Source organism: Pogoniulus pusillus, chromosome 15, assembly GCF_015220805.1.
Source record: "Pogoniulus pusillus isolate bPogPus1 chromosome 15, bPogPus1.pri, whole genome shotgun sequence".
In the NCBI taxonomy this organism is placed as follows: Eukaryota; Metazoa; Chordata; class Aves; order Piciformes; family Lybiidae; genus Pogoniulus; species Pogoniulus pusillus.
The window spans coordinates 19,835,387-19,854,424 of record NC_087278.1 but is presented as its reverse complement, the minus strand read 5'-3'; the positions used below and the strand labels follow the sequence as shown (position 1 = coordinate 19,854,424).

The 19,038-nt window shown below is 48.2% G+C and overlaps 1 protein-coding gene across 4 annotated transcripts in view; it reads right to left on the bottom strand.

The window, feature by feature from the left end:
* RERG (RAS like estrogen regulated growth inhibitor) overlaps nt 1-13,788 on the bottom strand; it is a 100,804-nt gene extending 87,016 nt beyond the window's left edge. For 2 of the 4 annotated variants that reach the window (XM_064155620.1, XM_064155624.1), the window contains exons 1-2: nt 13,685-13,788; nt 11,916-12,090 (exon numbers count right to left, since the gene is read on the bottom strand). In XM_064155620.1, the coding sequence (XP_064011690.1) occupies nt 11,916-11,976 (61 nt within the window). In that variant the 5' untranslated portion in view covers nt 11,977-12,090; nt 13,685-13,788. Of the gene's footprint in view, nt 1-11,915; nt 12,091-12,671; nt 12,702-13,248; nt 13,330-13,684 lie in introns of those variants that run through there. The other 2 variants (XM_064155621.1, XM_064155623.1) reach the window with 2 other exon arrangements.
* Between the last annotated feature and the right edge of the window lie 5,250 nt (nt 13,789-19,038).

Sequence of the window (19,038 nt, the reverse complement as noted above, 5' to 3'; positions counted from 1 at the left end):
TTACTGCAGGCTTCCACAGCAGTGCAGGGAAATTCTGTGCTCCCTGTGCTTGTAATTCAATCAGCAAGGTAAGCACAAATGAACAGGAGTGGATACAAGGGCCACATCTGCTGTTCCACATGCTAAGGTATGAATTACAAGAGCTCTCAGTCTTCCTGCTTTAGTGAATTTGTTGAGTCTGTTCAGGAAACCAGAGCAATTTCTCTGCTCTCTCTCTTGCAGCAAGGGGAAAGGTGATTGTGGGCACAGCACAGCAGTGAGAGGTGGACAGCTCAGCTCACACGCCCAGCTTTGTCAAGAAGCTAGATCCTCAGCTGGGGTAAGCAGGCACCCACTGCCAGAACGAGTACCAGAGCAAATGTCACTGAAGGGCACCTCTCCAAATGAATACATGACCAAGAACACTGATATTCCCTCCTTAGATAGCCTTGTGCCCGACTGTGCTGCCTGTGAGGAAGGTCCTGTTATCTTAATTGGTGACAAACTGTCTGGCAATGGCTCCAAAAGACATGGATTTGTGGGACAAACTCATTCTGGGGATCACTCTTAAACCATTTCAGAGTGGAGGTCAGCCTAAAGCCCAACCAGCTCTAGCCTATGCACCACAAAGATCCAGTTGGGCTCAGCAGCCACAGATCTGTCACTGAGGTTGGTTAACGCAAGCTGTTTGTTTTGGCACTCATCCTCCCATGCCCCACATTGAGCAGAGTGTGGGGTTATGAGGGGGGGGGCTCTTCTGTTTGTGTTTTTTTTCCTTATGGGTCTAATACTACATTCCTCTGTGGTGACTCTTGGATATATTTCTGTTTATTCTGCAGCCCTTTTGCAGAGAAGAAATAAATAGCCTGCTCTAATTTTCTGGCTTCCACATCCTTTCTTGCACTTTTCCTGCTCCAAATGTCAGACTTAAAGTTCTTACTTGTAAAGCTCCTCAAGAGCACAGGTCAACTGCTGGCTAGGTCAGGAAAAGATGAAGGTTGGCAGCTCTGCGTAACTGGCTCCCACTGTTGTGGGGAGTGGGTATTTCATTGCCCATGGCAGGCACAGAGATAAGCCACTCTAAAAAAGCAGCCCTCTAGGGTAGGATTGTGTAAATATATGATAGATTGTGTTAGAGTTACACTGTGAGTTAGATGGCAAGTAAAGTACAGCTGCATGAAGGTTGTAGCACTGGTCAGGCTACACCTGGAGTGCTTTCTCCAGTTCTGGGCTCCTCAATTCAAGAGAGATGTTGAGGTGCTGGAAGGTGCCCAGAGAAGGGCAGCAAGGCTGGGGAGGGGCCTGGAGCACAGCCCTGTGAGGAGAGGCTGAGGGAGCTGGGAGAGTGCAGCCTGCAGCAGAGGAGGCTCAGGGCAGACCTCATTGCTGTCTGCAGCTACCTGAAGGGAGGCTGTAGCCAGGTGGGGTTGGGCTCTGCTGCCAGGCAAGCAGCAACAGAACAAAGGGGACACAGTGTGAAGTTGTGGCAGGGGAGGTTTAGGCTGGATGTTCTTAGGAAGTTGTTGTCAGAGAGAGTGATTGGCATCGGAATGGGCTGCCCAGGGAGGTGGTGGAGTCGCTGTGCCTGGAGGTGTTGAAGCCAAGCCTGGCTGGGGCACTTAGTGCCATGGTCTGGTTGCTTGGCCAGGGCTGGGTGCTAGGTTGGACTGGCTGAGCTTGGAGCTTTCTTCCAACTTGCTTGATTTTATGATTCTAAGGGAGAGAGAAGGCAAAGGCAAGCTCCTTTTATGCTTGTGGTCCTGTGGGTCAAAAGGCAACTAAGCCCTGCTGGGTAAGTAGTGGCAGGTAGGATTGCCAAAGGTGTTTTTTGATGAAAACAAATGTTATTTCACTTTTCAATTTTGCTATCAATGATTACTAGGCCATAAATGGATCCTTCAGGGCCTATAGGGGTTGGGGGTCAGACACTGGGTAACTACTGCCTGTGTGCAGGCTGCATCTCAGCGTCCGTGGTCCTGAGGAGAAAACGTGGAAGGAAGCTTTTGCAATGCCTGAGCCACAACTCCCTTGGTGCCTTGAGGCTACCAGGCTCCTCCTTCCTTTGTCTTAGTCTCCTCATTGGCCACTTGAGGACAGCCCCAGTGACAGGCCTCGCAGGAGGGTCACGGTGGCAGCTCTTGTTCCCACAGCCCTCTGGAAAGCTGGAGTGCTAAAGAAATACCCTCCCTGGGAGCCCACATCCTATGTGCTATCCAGTTGCATCCTTCCAGCTTGAAAACTTTTCAAGCCACTTAATCTAAACAGTTCCCACACAGTAATGCATTGCTGCCCTGGGCCTCTGCTCTTGCTTGTCTGCAGCTTCCTTTCTGCTGACCCCTGAGCAGCAGCAGCAGTAAAACAACCTGTGAAGGTCAGGAGCTTCATGTGCTTTCAAAACCAGGCTTGATGTTTTCAACATCCTCTCTCATTTCCCTGTGTGCAGACTACTGTCTAACATTTCTGGAAAGGCAGCTGGGGACTCCAGCCAAATTCTATTGCATTTGAAAGCTGCACATATGTTTAACATATCTACTACTTCCTTCCCCAGGGCTTCTTGCTGCTCTTGCCATTCATCTTTTCGTGCTGTATGCGTGGAACAGGAGTTCTCTACAGTGTTGCTACCATGAGACACAGCATTTCCCAACACCTACATGGCAAATCCATTAGAAACTAACTCCTGCAGTGTGAATGCTCTGCCTGGTGGGAAACAATCATAAAAAGTACTTTCCCCCTTCTGAATTATGAAGAGGCTATAGAAAGAGGTTGTTTTTCTGCCTCTGAGAAGAGGTAGGAGTCAAAAAATACCAGGGGAGCTGTGTTAGTCTGAGGGAAATGGAAGGAAATGCTAGTTCAAACAGCAGGCCAGGCTGAGAGCTGGTGAGGTGCAACTCCCACGACTGGTAGAGTGGCAGCAGGGCAGTGTCCCTCCAACTGTGTGTGGAACGGGAAGGAAAGGTGAGGGCTGACTTCTCCCAGCGCTGGGACTGCCTTCTGCAGCAGTGGGGATAATGAAAGACTCTCATTAGTAACAAACAAACAGCAGGCTTGGAATAAAAGCAGCAAATGCAGGAGGATCACAGAATCACAGAATGTCTTAGATTGGGAAAGACCTTCGAGCTCATTGAGTCCAATCACCAGTTTCACACTGACAAGTCCTTGACTAAACCAAAGCCCTCAGCACAACATCTCATCACTATCAATCACTGTGGCTGGAAAGGACCATCAGGATCATCCAATCCAACCTTCATCCCAGCATCCTTTATCTCTAGACCACAGCCTCAAGTGCCACATCCACTCTCCTTTTAAACACCTCCAGGGATGGCAACTCCACCACCTCTCTGGGCAGCCTGTGCCAGTGCCTGACCACCTACTCAGTAAAGAACTTCCTCCTAACATCCAACCTAAACCTCCCCTGCTGGAGGATGCCACAGTTTCCTTGCCCACTGCTATCTCACAGCAATCCTTCCACTTGCCTGCTCACCACAGTGTTGGGAGTGCCTGCCAGGCATGCAGTGAGAGGGTGCAAACACCTTCAGTCAACAGCAGCTAATGACAGGCCTGTAACCACAGCTCAGCTGCAGTCTAAAGCACTTTGTTGATCTTCCTACTTAAGGGCAGTGTGAAGTTTTTCATATACTTACATATTGATTTTTGGGTGCTATAAATAAAGGCATAGCACAAAGATGAATGCAGAAGAAGGAAGTTTGCTTGGGGAGTACAGATGTAACTTGTTTCTCCTTCTCTGCTCATGGAGGTGAATTGATCCACTCCCATGATCAAGGCTAGCTATGGAAAGTGTGCATCTTTACAACCAGTGTGAAGCTGGCTTCTGGCAATGACTGTCTGGAGAAGTCAAATCCTGGAGCATCCTCAAAGTTCAAACCAGGGAATGGTTTCCAGGACGGTAGGAACCACTTCAGAGTGGCTGTTCTTCATCACATCACCTCACTGCTGACAGGTAATCTCACCTGAATCTCATGCACTGAGCCTTTAATGAATGATGCACTGACAGTACAGGAAAAGAGTAACAAGGGAGCTGGAGATGAGAAACAGAAATGGGAGGAAGCACTGGAAGGGGAGGATGAGACAGCAACTGTAAATATAAAGCTTTCATGTAAGGCACAAAGCAGAAATGATTCTACCACAGACAGCTTTCAGAGAACATGCACTAAGCTGGCTAGAAGAAAGGGAGGAGTGAGAGCAGAGAAGAAACAAAGCAAAGAAAGCATATGCAAGGCAAGGGGTAGACAAGGACCCCAGATATCAGGGAGGTGAAGAACAAGTTTGTGGAAGCATAAACACCTTAGCATTTCTGAAAGGACCCTTAATGGCTCAGCAGTCTGGGAGGTACCAGTCCCTTCAGTAGCTGCCAGGGAATAGCAGACCAGCCCAAAACACTGCAAGGCTTTACAAGAAGCTAGCAAAGGATTCCTGGAACTCCCCCAGGAAGATTCTCTGTTGCCTTTTGCAATAGCCACAGGAGATAGAAGTGGGCAGGATGGTTATATTATCAAGGCAGGAGCTGCAGGGGGTGGCTGGGCCCAGGCCTAGAGAAAAATCTCTGCTGCAGACATAAATCTTGACTCCTGGCATTCCTTCCCCAGTAATCAAACAGTAGGCTATATTTAGCCCAACCTAAACAGAAACCAAGAACAGCAGGACTAGCCTTAGCTCCAGCAGCTGCTACCAGCTGCTCAGAGAGGATGCAGGTAGAGGGGATGTCAGATGTGGTTAAATGAGATGGAACAGGGAAGGCAGCTAAGCTTCAGTGAGCAATGTTGGCACTTGGTTAGAGGAATTCTGCATTTTATTATTTCTTGGTTAGCCAAAAGTAATATCAAATGTCAAACTGAACATGAATGCTTTCTATGCCAAGGGCAAGGCTACAGTGCACCATGGACAGGCAAACAAGAATCATAGAATTAAGCAGGTTGGAAGAGAGCTCCAGACTCAGCCAGGCCAACCTAACACCCAGCCCTGGCCAAGCAACCAGACCATGGCACTAAGTGCCCCAGCCAGGCTTGGCTTCAACACCTCCAGGCACGGCAACTCCACCACCTCCCTGGGCAGCCCATTCCAATGCCAATCACTCTCTCTGACAACAACTTCCTCAGAACATCCAGCCCAGATCTCCCCTGGCACAACTTCACACTCTGTCCCCTTCTTCTGTTGCTGCTTGCCTGGCAGAAGAGCCCAACCCCACCTGGCTACAGCCTCCCTTCAGGGAGTTGTAGACAGCAATGAGCTCTGCCCTGAGCCTCCTCTTCTGCAGGCTGCACACCCCCAGCTCCCTCAGCCTCTCCTCACAGGGCTGTGCTCCAGGCCCCTCAACAGCCTTGCTGCCCTGCTCTGGACACCTTCCAGTCCCTCAACATCTCTCTTGAATTGAGGAGCCCAGAACTGGACACAGCACTCCCGGGGTGGCCTGAGCAGTGCTGAGTACAGGGGCAGAAGAACCTCCCTGGTCCTGCTGGCCACACTGCTCCTGAGCCAGCCCAGGATGCCATTGGCTCTGCTGCCCACCTGGGTGCTCTGCTGCCTCATCTGCAACTCCTCTCTCCCAGCACCCCCACCTCCCTCTCTGCCTGGCTGCTCTCAGCCACTCTGGCCCCAGCCTCTAGTGCTGCTTGGAGTTGTTGTGGCCAAAGTGTAGAACCCTGCACTTGGTCTTGTTCAATCTCATCCCATTGACCTCTGCCTACCCATCCAGTCTGGCAAGGCTGTTCCATGCACAGCACCTTGGTGAACCTGTATCTGGTTGAAAACTGTAAAAGAGGAGGATGGGGAAAGCAGGATTGTTTAATAAATACCTTACCCATGGAATACTGGGAGACAATACAGTGGGCATTAAGCTTAATCACTGAACAATGCCTCCAGCATCTGCTTGTCATTGCTGTTGTTAAGAAAAAAGAAGGTCAAAAAGCAACTGATCTAGTCCACCAGTGCAGAAACAAACAACACCCTCCAAAACCCAAACCAAGTAACAAAAATCCCTCCACAGAAAACCTCTCAAACATAAAATCAAATATCTTTCCACCCACACTTCTGGATTTCAGAGGCACCTTATTATAGCAGTCCTCCCTAGATACATCAGTTGGTGTAGCATGGACTTTGAAGCTTTTGTGGTAGCTTTCCCTGCCTTACTAGCAGAGCTGTGAGCCTGATGACTAATCACTCCTTAATAACTCATGTTCCTTCTCAAAACGTCCCCAAAACGAAACCAGTGGGAGAAAATATATGAGCAGGGAGTGGTGGATCTGAAATTTGCTTTGAAAGGGGCTTCTTTGCCAGTTAGTCCTTAAGCTTTAGGTTTGGGGTTTTTTTGATAGGGGGGTGCTGGTGTGGGGTGGTGGTGATGTTGAATTCAGTGCTGTTCCCCATATGCCTAGACTTTGCAGCTGGGAAGGGATGCCTGGTGGTACATTTCAGACATATTTCAACAATGGAAACAAAACACAGAGTTTTTGCAGGCCTCTCTGGCCTGGCTGCTGCTTGCATTTGTTCTGTAGGAACTTGGGAATCCAGGTATTCTCCTCCTCAGTATGTGCCCCTGAGGAAAGCTGCATGAGCCTACAGATACCAGTCTGCATCTATTCAGGATTCCCTCAACAGTGGCACTGAAGGAAAATGGTGAGATCTTCATTTCATAGAGTCACAGAATCATAGAATCACAGAATCATACAATCACCAGTTTGGAAGAGACTTAAAGCTCATCCAGTCCAACCTAGCACCCAGCCCTGGCCAAGCAACCAGACCATGACACTCAGTGCCCCAGCCAGGCTTGGCTTCAACACCTCCAGGGACAGTGACTCCACCACCTCCCTGGGCAGCCCATTCCAATGCCAATCACACTCTCTCTGCCAACAACTTCCTCAGAACATCCAGCCTAGCCCCCCTCCCCCGGTACAACTTGAGACTGTGTCCCCTTCTTCTGTTGATGCTTGCCTGGCAGAATAAACCAACCCCACCTGGCTCTACAGCCTCCCTTCAGGTAGCTGTAGACAGCAATGAGCTCTGCCCTGAGCATCCTATTCTGCAGGCTGCACACTCCCAGCTCCCTCAGCCTCTCCTCACAGGGCTGTGCTTCAGGCCCCTCAAGAGCTTTGTTGCCCTGCTCTGGACACCTTCCAGCACCTCAACATCTCTCTTGAATTGAGGAGCCCAGAACTGGACACAGCACTCAAGGTGCAGCCTCAGCAGTGCTGAGCACAGGGGAGATTTCTGAGATAGGGCTGGCTCTTTGCAGAATGGTATTTACTGATGCCACTTTACTGATCCCCTTTTAACCCCCAACATCCTGCCCATCTGTGTTTCTTGCCCAAAGGCAAGCATCTGAGCTGCTGCTGGATCAAAAGGTGCCAACAGCTCCCTGTCTCATGTACCTGATTGCCTAAGAAAATGCTTTGCATAGCTGCTTAGAAGCAGACACACATTTACTGGGGGAGCTTTAGCATCTTTGTATCTTTAGTATGCTTAAGAACCAGCAGAAACCACACCCACTTCCACACCACATACCACAGCTGCAGCTGCACAGCTCATCCAGATAGGTGAGAACTGCTCATGTCCGAGCACATTGTCGACACTAACACAGAAACTTGAAGTACTCAGCCTGCTATGCACAGAGCAAAGAGGCAAGCTGGATAGCACATGCTGCAGCTGCACATTTGCTCCCTCTTTCTGGCCAAAATAGAAAGGCTCCTAAGCAGAACTATTTTCAGTATTCAGCCAACTGAATTATGAGTTGGAAAAGCATCAGCCATGCAGTGCTATCTAGTACATGCCCTTCTCTTCTCCTCCTGCTTCATAGATTTGCACTCTTCTTTAGCTTTCTGGGCACGTACTGTACCTTGTGATGACATGGAAGAACAAGGCCTTTAAGTCTTTATTAATTGTTACTACTGTATCTTCAAAAGGAGCTCTTTAGGAAATGCTACCTTTAGTTACCATAGGGATGAAGCTGTAGGATTCAGCAGAAGAAGGATTTAATCAGCAGTGTTCAAGTAAATCACTTCATATTTAAGCCTCCACTCTCTCCAAATTCCTCTTGGACATAAAGATTTTTAAAGCTCTCTCTCCCTCTGAGTGCTTCTTGCCTCTAGCCCAAATTAGGAGGTGCAGCCCTGTTATCTATAACAGGGCTTTGAAACGTCCCTTCCCACCTACAGTGTCTCCTCTTCCCCAGTGAAGCAGCAGCAGCAGCAAAGTGCTCCTTGGCTCTGGCAGAGATTCTCATCTGTTTTGTTGTTGGGGTTTAGTTTTCAACTAAAGAAATGTTTGTGCAGTTTTTATGCCATAAGAACTGGATGAATGGAGGAGCATCTAGTCCACAGCACAAGAGCAGGCTGGGATACTCATACCTGATGAGCTTGCCCAGGTAGCTTGCCCAGATGAGCCAACCAGTAATTTACTACTGAGTGTAATCCTGAACTAAGTGACTTACTAGACCACTCTTAACCTGCTTCTCTGTCTGTTAGTTTGCTTCTCCTTCTCTGTTTGAAAGGATTAAGTCTACACTGAATAAGCACCAAACCAGGGCAGGTTTATTGATTAGCAATCCTGTTGGCCTTCTCCAGCAGGCTGGAGGAGACTTAGGCGAGGAAGGAGCACAGTAAAATGCTGGCACTCAGACTTGCTTTACCCCACTGAACCACAAAAACCTGATATGCAGAAAGTGGAGGAAAGTTTTGCTTTCCATTGCTTTAACTCTTTTTATTCCTTTCTGAGATGCTGTCACTATTCCAGCTTTCCTACCTCATATCTGAAGAGTTTGGGATTAGTCAGAAGTGACTATATAGTAGGAAAATCTTGTATGTCATTAAACAGATGTCTAATACTAATGATGAGATTAAGATGTTCCTCAGCTCAGTCCTGGTAACAGTTCTACTGATTCTCATGGTGCATAAGGGACAGCTTTAATTCCCCACATGTCCTGAAGCACAACACTTCTTTCTGCATAGCTGCTTTGACTCAGCGATCCAAAACACAGGTCAGGAACTGGAAGAGAAGCCTTTCCAGGACATTACAGTATGAGTCTGTAACTTCACAGATGCTGTCAGGTGGTGAAGCCACTTACAGATTAAGAACCTAATGCCTGTTTTTCTCTCAGCAAATGAAGATGAGCCAAGAAAGCAAGCCAGTGACCATATTTTGGCATGCCTTTTTGGCAACTTCGGCGGCCTTATTTATCACCCAATGTCTTCTTCTCTTTGCACGTATATAGTGTGCTCCAGCATTCTGCCTCACATTCTTGCTTCTAAGTGTCTGGCTTATCTTTCAGCTGTCTGGCCAAGCCTTCTCTGCTAACCTGCAGGATCCTGTCTCAGCAATTCATTACAAACTGGTCACAGAGACAGGGAATTATAGGGCTTCACTAGGACAAAAATGAAAGACCCTAGCCACACTACTCTAGCAAGACACTTACCCACTCAATCCAGCTATCTGCACTGTGCCCAGCTCTGCTTTCAGCAGAGGTGTACCTGCATGTATACAGCTTCCACTGCTGCTACTGCTGGCTACAGGCATATAGGTATTTTCAGACACACACCCCCCTTCCCCCTGCCTCACACACGCTCATTTCCCTGGAGCTGGCTGGGCTCTTGAAACTGGATCCTTTTATGGGAACGTACAAGAGGGGGTTTCATAAGCAAGCTGGAGATTCGAGAGGCACACTTAGTGCTCTGTTGAGGTATTTGACAGCACTCTGGTGTCTCTCCACCCCCTTAAGTTCACCTTGTTGTGCTGCCCACCTATCTGCGCCATCATTTCCACGCAGATTCACACGTGTGGTCACAGTCAAAACGGGGGGGACCTTAGTCATATTTTATGTAATACTTCCTTGCACTTCAAGGAGAAAAAAAGAAAAAAGAGAAGGAAAAAAGAGTAGGAAAAAAGAAAAGGAAAAAGGAAAAGGGGAAAAGGAAAAAGGAAAGGGGGAAAAGGAAAGGAAAAAGGAAAAGTGAAAGGAAAAAAAGAAAATAAGGAAAATGAAAAGGAAAAAGGAAAAGGAAAAAGGAAAAGGAAAAAGAAGAAAAAAAGGAAAAAGAAAATAAAAATAAAAAAAATTTTAAAAGGAAAAAAGGAAAAAGAAGGAAAAAAGGAAAAAGAAAGAAGAAAAAAAGAAAAAGAAAAAGTGAAAGTTGAAAAAGGAAAAAAGGAAAAAGAAAAAAGGAAAAAGGGAAAGGAAAAATGAAAAAAGAAAAGGAAAAAAAGGAAAAACAAAACAAAACAAGGATAGAAAAAAGAAAAAAAAAAGAAAAAAGGGAAAAAAAGAAAAAAGGAAAAAGGAAAAAGATAACAGAGAAAAGAGAGGAAGACTCCGAAGAACTAGGATGTTTTTATTGGCTTTTCATTCAAAATTATCTCCCATACAGCTCAAGCACTATAGAAAGATATTTCTACCATAAAATCCTACTACAGTGAGGTCTGTAAAATGGATAGAACAGGTAAAAAAGGCTCTCATTGATCCTGCTTTGGTGAGGCTTTGTAACTGAGCACTTAACTGGGAGGTTTATACTCTTTTAATAGAAGCTCTCAAATTATTAGGAATGTTTGGGGGGGAGTTTCATTTTTCCTGCAAAACCTTCCACATCCTCTTACATCATTCTGAATCCAGCCAAAGGACTTGGGACAACCACAGAAACCATCAAGTGAATATAAGACAATTCAGAAGGAGAACCACCGAAGTTACTTGCAAAACTTGGGCCAGGACAGTGAAATACAAAAGAGGGATGGGGTGAGCACAGCAGGGGAGAAAGAACAGCCTAAACTTCTCCCAGTATATTTTCAGCACTCCCTGGGGTACTCTACTCAAAAAGGTAAACTTTAATCTGCATTGCCTTAGTGGAAGCAGTTTCATCTCTAACCACCTCTGCCTCACATACGCCTTTTTTCCTGAAGGCTAACAGAGCTACTTCTCTGCTAAGTGTTCTGCTAAAATACCTTCTGGGTAAATGTATGTTTATAAACAAACTGTTCTGAAGTTAATGAAGCTGTAATATGTTTACAAGTCAGAACCTTGGCAATTCTAATACAAAATACTATTCTAATATTTTGAGAAACCAGAGCTGGTTGACAGTTTAATGCTCTCAGCAGCACATCCTACCCCCTTGACTATTCTTATGCATATTTCTCTAACACAAACATTATCTTACAGTTCCCAAACTGGCACAGGAGCATGATGAGCCTCAGTCTCCCTATGTCTTCATCCCTGCGGCACAAGGACATTTAGAGTGGTCCTGTAGCTGTCAAGTTAATGCAACACCACCAAACTACTTGAAGCCCTCATGTGATGCTCTTTGTCTCACCAAAGGCAAGGCTGTAGAAAAGGATTGGTAATACTTATGGAGAGCTCTTCTGTTTCTACCATGTGAACTCACCAGACTATGTTTATTTCTCATATGCAAACTTTATGGACCAGATTTTCTTGGCTTCCTGGTAAATATGTAAATCCAGGAGAGCATTGGGAAGAAAAAAGTCGTTGACCTGCTCAGTTTAACATTTCCCATTGAAATCAGCCACAGCTACAGCTATTACAGGAGTAACCCAAGGTTTAACAGGGGATATGATCTCAGAGGATAGGGAGCACAGTATAAATACCTTCATCTAGCACAAGCTATGAAGAGACAAATTGAACATTACTAATTCTGTTCCAATTGAAAAGAGGAATCCTGCCACTCACTTCCCAAGAAGTGGGATTGAGCTGGGGTGGGAAGCTGTATGCCTGGGTTTTGGTTTTTTAGTGACAGAAGTACTTTTGTTCTGGAGAACCTGGAGAAAAGATAGTGGAAATCAAGGAAGAGAAAACTCCTGGCCTGATCCTGACCTCCCTTACAAGAATAAGGACACAGCTGTCCTTTTGAACAGAGTTTGCCTGCGCAGAGGGAGCAAAAAGTTACTTGGTGACAAGTAGAAGAAAAAAAAACAGGCAACAGACATACCTGACTTGCCCACGCCAGCTCGACCAAAGATTGCCAACTTCACTTCTGCACTCTTAGCCATGCTGGAACAAACGGAGCGGCGGCAAACTCACTCAATGATCAAAAGTGAAGCAGAAGAACTGTTCCCAGCTCCTGTCCTCGGCTTCACCGTGTCATTGTGACGTCAATGCAGAGCCTAAGGAAGAACACCACGAGGATGGAGAGCTTTGAGCCATGCTCTCCCTCAGCTCCCCCTCCCCCTTTCCCTTTGGAGATAGTCATGACAATTGATGCTACATCCCTGCTTTAAACCACTGACACATTTGGCACTGGGAGCAAAACCTACCTTCAGCTTTCTAGCTCTCGCTGCACTGTGATATGGCAAAGAGCTACATAACAACCCCAAGTACCTGCCTCATGAGGGTCCTTATTTTTCTCTCTCTTTCAGCTGCAATTGCATGTATTTACTCTATTTGCCTCAACTCCAAAGAATTGGTTTTCTGCACTCACTAATAGTGTTCAAGTCCTCCAGTTCCAGAAAGGTTTCAATTACTCAGCTGCAGTTGCCTAAAAACCTCTAAGCACTTCTACCTTGCCCGTTCTGCCAAACAAATCTCTACCCAGAGGTTCTCTCTTGCTCCTTGTTTAAACAGCCTCAGCTCATACATAAACATTCAGCGAAGGATGCCAGAATTTCTGGTAATACATTTTCAGCAGGCCACGTGGGAATTATCTAGATTCACAGCTTTCTTTGCTGCATGACCTTCAGCAACTCACCTGACACTTCATTTCCTTGGTTTCTTTAACCTGGGCAGTAAAAAAGACAACAGTACCTGTCACTAGGATGCTTTAAGACCTTGGGTGAAAAAAAGGCAGCTGGGATGATGACCCTCAGCCCCGACTGATGCATCAGAAAGATCAGTCTCCCTTTAAAGCAGGATAGAACTTCACTTGTGAACGCAACCTGTTATGAAACTCTGCTGTTGTGCTCAAGCGTCCACTTTAGCCGTAAAGTCTAACGGTGCCATTGGAAGCTGAGTCTGCATTACCCACTCTACACCACATTGCATTTCAAACGTGTTTCTTGAAAGAAATGCCCGAGGCTGTTGCCTGTAAAGAAAACCTTCAAAAAAGGAGCGAAGTCGCCTTACGTAGAGAAAAGTCCCGATTCATCTCTGACGTCTTCATGCTCTTGATGCGTTTTGCCTAGGACACCAGACTGCACTCCCTTTGCGTGAGCGCTCAGAAGCCTGAAGCGCTTCAGGAGCTGCATCACCCCGCGGGGTGGGTGGGCGACTGAGGGATAGCAGCATTGCCTTCCCACGACAGCTCCCGGCCGCATGCCGATACCTACCCCAGAGATGCAGGGCTGCGAGACCCCGCCGCCGCCTGCGGCACAACCCGCTGCTCCCCGCCGGCACCGCTCCCCGCGCCGGCCGCTCCGCACCGCCGCCCGCCCCTCACCGCTAGGCATGTTGGACATTTCTGTGCAGATACTGAGTCGCCACCGCCTGCCCCGTAACTTCAGGTGGGCTTTGCTAAACCCCGGCCAGGTCCCGGCAGGTGCCGCACGGGCGGCAAAGGGCGGCTTCCGCGGCTGCGGTCCCTGCCGCGCCCCGGCACGCTCGGCTCCACGGCGCTGCGGGCACCGTGCCCCCCGTGCCGCATCTTCCCACTCACGCTCCTCTCCGCGTCCCCGTCCCCCACCCGCTCCTCTCCTCCCTTCTCCCCGCACCCGCAGAGAATCCCCGCGGGCACGCACAGCTCCGCACTGATCGCCCGGCGCTCACCTCCTTGCGAGCAGCGCGGAGGGGCCACGCTCGGCGGTGCCCGGGCTGCGCCGCGGCGCTCAGCGAGGGAGGCGCGGCCCGGCTAGGGGCGCGCCCGCGCTCTGCCCGGCGGCGCGGCCGCACAATGCGGAGGGGCCGCCCGGCGGCAGCTCCCGCAGCGCTCGCCGCGGCCTCGCAGCACTGCGGCGCCCCCTGCGGGCCGCTGGCCGCAGCACGCCCGCCAAGCCAGAGCGGTACGGGAGGTGGCAGCCGCTGAGCCGGGTGTGCCACGGAGCGGGACATAGAGGGCGGCAAGTTGGCATCGTGCCCTCTGGGTAGACTCTGGGTAGATCCCGTGCCCGGCGCGGTGTCGGGAGAGGGAGCTCAGTCCTGTCATTCGGCGTGTTTGACGGCGACAAGGCCTGTAGTTATGGTGGGACAGGGACCACTTTCATGCCGAAGGGCTTGCTGGCGTGCCCAGCCCAGTCTGCTCCACAGTGCAATGTTACATCTCAAGTACTCTCTTTGCCATTTCAAGTACTCTCTTTCAAGTAATCTGTTTCTTCTCTTTCCCTCTCTTTTCTCTTTCTGAGTACTTGCTCAGCACTGCTCACCAGTAGCACCCAGTATAACTCCATACAGAACTAGAGTCCTGGCAAGGGTAATAGCTAAGCAAGGTTAAGGTCGCTGCCTTATAGAATCACAGAATCGTACAACAGTCTTGGGTTGGAAGAGACATCCAAAGGTCACCTGGTCCAACCCCCTCTGCAGTCAGCAGGGACATCCTCAACTAGGTCAGTTTGCCCAGAGCCTTGTCTGGCCTCATCTTGAATATCTCCAGGCATGGGGTCCCAAACACCTCTCTGGGAACCTATTCCAGTGTTCCACTACCTTCATAGTAAAGAACTTGCTCCTAACATCCTTGTTGGACACCCTTCCAGTAGCATCAGCTTTTTACACCTTCATAGTAAAGAACTTGCTCCTAACGTCCTTGTTGGACACACTTCCAGTAGCATCAGATTTTTACACCTTCATAGTAAAGAACTTGCTCCTAACATCCTTGTTGGACACACTTCCAGTAGCATCAGCTTTTTACCTGACACTCTTTCCCCTGCCATCCCAACACAGCTCATGGCAAAGGAAAGCATTGGTGTTTCTATTTGCAAACGGGGAAAACAAACCTTGCCATTGCATCAGCCTCTCTAAGAGGCTGGTGGTGTCAGAGCCAAGGATCTGGTTCAGAAATCATAGGAGCAAATGCACTGGACAACTCTTACGGCCTTGTTTATTAAACTGCAGAGTAATGTAAAGATACATCAGTACCAGATGTGAGCCAGAGCTGGAAAGCACTTAAGTGTTCAGTCAGTGTTCCTGCTCTGTTTCGGTTCCAGCACAGATCTGAATGTATGGCTACAAGAACTATCTGAGGTATGGGTACAAGAAAAGCCTCTCCCCTCAGCACCTTTCTTGATGTAAAAATTGAACACATTTGAATTGGAATAGAGCCTCTGTGAACCCAGCCTCTTTATGAGAGAGGTTGCAGGGTGGTGGCCCTGAGGAGAAAAGAACACCTACTATTCCTTCCAAGCTGTGCCAGCTGCAGGCACTCAGGAGCAGGTCTTAAAATAATTGTACTTCCATATCGCTCAAAGGCCAAAAGAAATTAGAAGGCAGATGTGAAAGCAGCAGTGTGGTTTATGCTTTACTTGTTAAAAACAAATGCTGAGGCTTTAAGCCTCTGCTCTCTGTTTGGTTTAGATAATTTAGAGGGATTAGCTTTTTCCATCCGCCCCTAAGAGAGCGACTGGTGAGTGTCTATTTTGCATCTGGAGAGATGTGTGCTAGTCTCGAGGCCTGACATTTGTTTTGTGTCTATGGAATTCACCCTGCATGGGGCTGTCAAATTAAACAGGATAACTGGCTTTTCCAAAGCAGCAGATAATTTATTGGCCATTAAAAATCCTAGTGGCTGTGCAGTCTGCTTGCACTGAAGTCTCATACTGCTGCCAGGGCATAGGAATGTCATAAACACCAATTGTGGATGCAGGCAGAGGTTTCAGATGGTTGAGACCAAAAGGCGTGGACGAGAACTGCTTCCATTGCTCTCTGTGCTCATTGTGCTTTTCATATATGATGGTGATGGATTTGGGGGTTTTATTAATGTATTGGAGCTTTGTTAATGTTCCTGGGCATTATTAATGTAATGGGGCAGATCCCTCCCCCAGTAGAGTAAACTCACTACAACACTGAATTTTGGAAAGCCAGAAAAAAAATGAATTCTACTTCTTATAGTTTGGACTATATATAACAGTAGAATTGTAGAATCAAGCAGGTTGGAAGAGACCTCCAAGCTCAGCCAGTCCAACCTAGCACCCAGCCCTATCCAGTCAACCAGACCATGGCACTAAGTGCCCCAGCCAGGCTTGGCTTCAACACCTCCAGGGACAGTGACTCCACCACCTCCCTGGGCAGCCCATTCCAATGCCAATCATTGTAGACAGCAATGAGGGGAGTTGTAGACAGCAATGAGCTCTGCCCTGAGCCTCCTCTTCTGCAGGCTGCACACCCCCAGCTCCCTCAGCCTCTCCTCACAGGGCTGTGCTCCAGGCCCCTCACCAGCCTTGCTGCCCTGCTCTGGACACCTTCCAGCACCTCAACATCTCTCTGCAATGGAAGAGCCCACAACTGGACACAGCACTCAAGATGTGGCCTGATCAGGGGCAGAAGAACCTCCCTTGTCCTGCTGACCACACTGCTCCTGAGCCAGCCCAGGATGCCATTGGCTCTGCTGTCCACCTGGGCACACTGCTGCTTCATCTTCAGCTACTCTCTCCCAGCACCCTCAGGTGCTCTCAGCCACTCTGTCCCCAGCCTGTAGTGCTGCTTGGGGTTGTTGTGTCCAAAGTGTGGAACCCTGCACTTGGCCTTGTTAAATCTCATCCCATTTGCCTCTGCCCACCCATCCAGCCTGGCCAGATCCCTCTGCAGGGCTCTCCTAACCTCCAGCAGATCCATACCTACTCCTTGCTTGTTGTCATCTGCAAACATACTGATTCTGTACCCAATCTGCTGGTCCAGATCATCAATAGACATATTGAAGATGACCACTAGATAAATTAGATGTTAACACAAATATTTGTACCTATTACCAAAGGTTCATGGGGAAACATTTGGATTGTCTTCTTCATTTTCACAAAATATCTCCCAGATTATTTTGTGTTGTCTTTTGGCAATATACATAAATGTCTTCAGTTATGCAAATCTAGTGCCCTGGGGGGGGAGGAACTCAGATTTGTCATTAAATTATAGATGAACTTCGCTGTTAGTTTGCTTTGTAGTCAACATGAAGTATGACTGCTTCAAAAGAAGATTGCATTTTCTCACATTTTCCCTTGCCATTCCAGAAACTCTGAGTTTCTCATGATGGGTTTTCTTCAGTCTGCTCTATGGATTTGTAACTTTTCTTTCTCTCAACATTTTCCTCCTTATATAAAACCAGAGAAAAAATGAAATAGCTGGTTTTAAGATGCAGACTTTTGTTACTTAATAAGTGGGGCTTTTCCAATGTACTAAATAAAACCATAACCCTGCAAACATTTGGTATTGTTTAACCTTCCATAGATAAGCTTTATGGAGTAGCCAAAAAAGCTACAGTGTCCCCACAAGCATCACTTTAAGGTGGGCTGTGGGGTTGCCTGCAGAATCTGGGCTCCAACATTTTGTTCCATTTGGCTAATGGATCAGCTTCTGAACATGAGCCAGCAGTGTTCACAGGAGACCAAGAAGGCAAACAGCATCCTGGCCTGTATCAGGAATAATGTGGCCAGCAGGATCAGGGAAGTCCTTTTGCCCTTGTACTCAGTACTGGTTAGGCCACACTTTTAAGTGCTGTGCTCAGTACCAAAACAGGGCACTGGAGGTGGACACAGGATGTTCGTCACAGCATCTTGTGGATCTCACACATGCCAACACCTCTGTGCTATGTCCTAATGCAGACCTTCTGTCTCAGGAGGCATTTGGTGCATTTGCAAGGTGCTGTGTAAATACACAGCTTGAGTTTTGTGCAGCAGCAGGAGTGTTAACAGGTACAGGCAGTAGTGATACACATGCAAAATGAGAGGCACAGCTCGGCTCAGCTTAGGTATTGCTAAGTAGCAAAGTGTAAACTTGTGTTTTATAACACAGGGCTAATGGATCCCCTTCTGAACATGAGCCAGCAGGAGGCCGAGAAGGCCAACAGCATCCTGGCCTGTATCAGGAATAATGTGGCCATCTGGAGTAATGTGGCCACCAGGACAAGGGAAGTCCTTCTGCCCCTGTACTCAGGACTGCTAGGCCACACCTTGAGTCCTGTGTCCAGTTCTGGGTCCCTCAAAGATGTTGAGGTGCTGGAACATGTCCAGAAAAGGGCAACAAGGCAGGTGAAGGGGCTGGAGCACAAATCCTACAAGGAGAGGCTAAGAGAGTTGGGGGTGTGCAGCCTGCAGAAGAGGAGGCTCAGGGCTGACCTCATTTCTGTCTGCAGCTACCTGAAGGGAGGCTGTAGCCAGGTGGGGCTGGGCTCTTCTACCAGGCAAGCAGCAACAGAAGAAGGGGACACAGTGTGAAGTTGTGGCAGGGGAGGTCTAGGCTGGATGTTCTTAGGAAGTTGTTGTCAGAGAGAGTGATTGGCATTGGAATGGGCTGCCCAGGGAGGTGGCGGAGTTGCCATCCCCGGAGGTGTTTAAAAGGAGACTGGAAGAGGCACTTGGTGTTAGGTGATAGGTTGGACTTGATGATCTTGGAGGTCTCTTCCAACCTGATTAATTCTGTGCTATTGCACAAGATAAAATGCATAAACTCTGCTAATCTGTACTTCTTCTCACCTGAGCCATTGACTAGCTTGTATCCTGACAGTCTATGCTTAAAGATATGGCTCTACACTCATGGGAATACAGCACTGACTCCATTACAGTTTGGATGGAGTTTTTCTTAGTTTTGCTGTTTAGAATCATAGAATCAGCCAAGAGACCTCCAAGCTCAGTCAGCCCAACCTAGCACCCAGCCCTAGCCAATCAACCAGACCATGGCACTGAGTGCCCCAGCCAGGCTTTTTTTGAACATCTCCAGGGAGCCCAGAACTGGATGCAATATTCCAGGTGAGGTCTCACCAGGGCAGAGTAGAGGATGAGGAGAACCTCCCTCCATCTGCTGGCTACACTCTTCTTAATCCACCCCAGGACCCCATTGGACTTCTTGGCCACCAATGCACACTGCTGCCCCATGCAGAACTTGCTGCCCACCAGCACTCCCAGGTCCTTCTCCACAGGGTTGCTCTCCAGCAGTCACTTCCCAGCCTGTACTGGTGCAGTTATTGTTCCTTCCCAGCTGCAGGG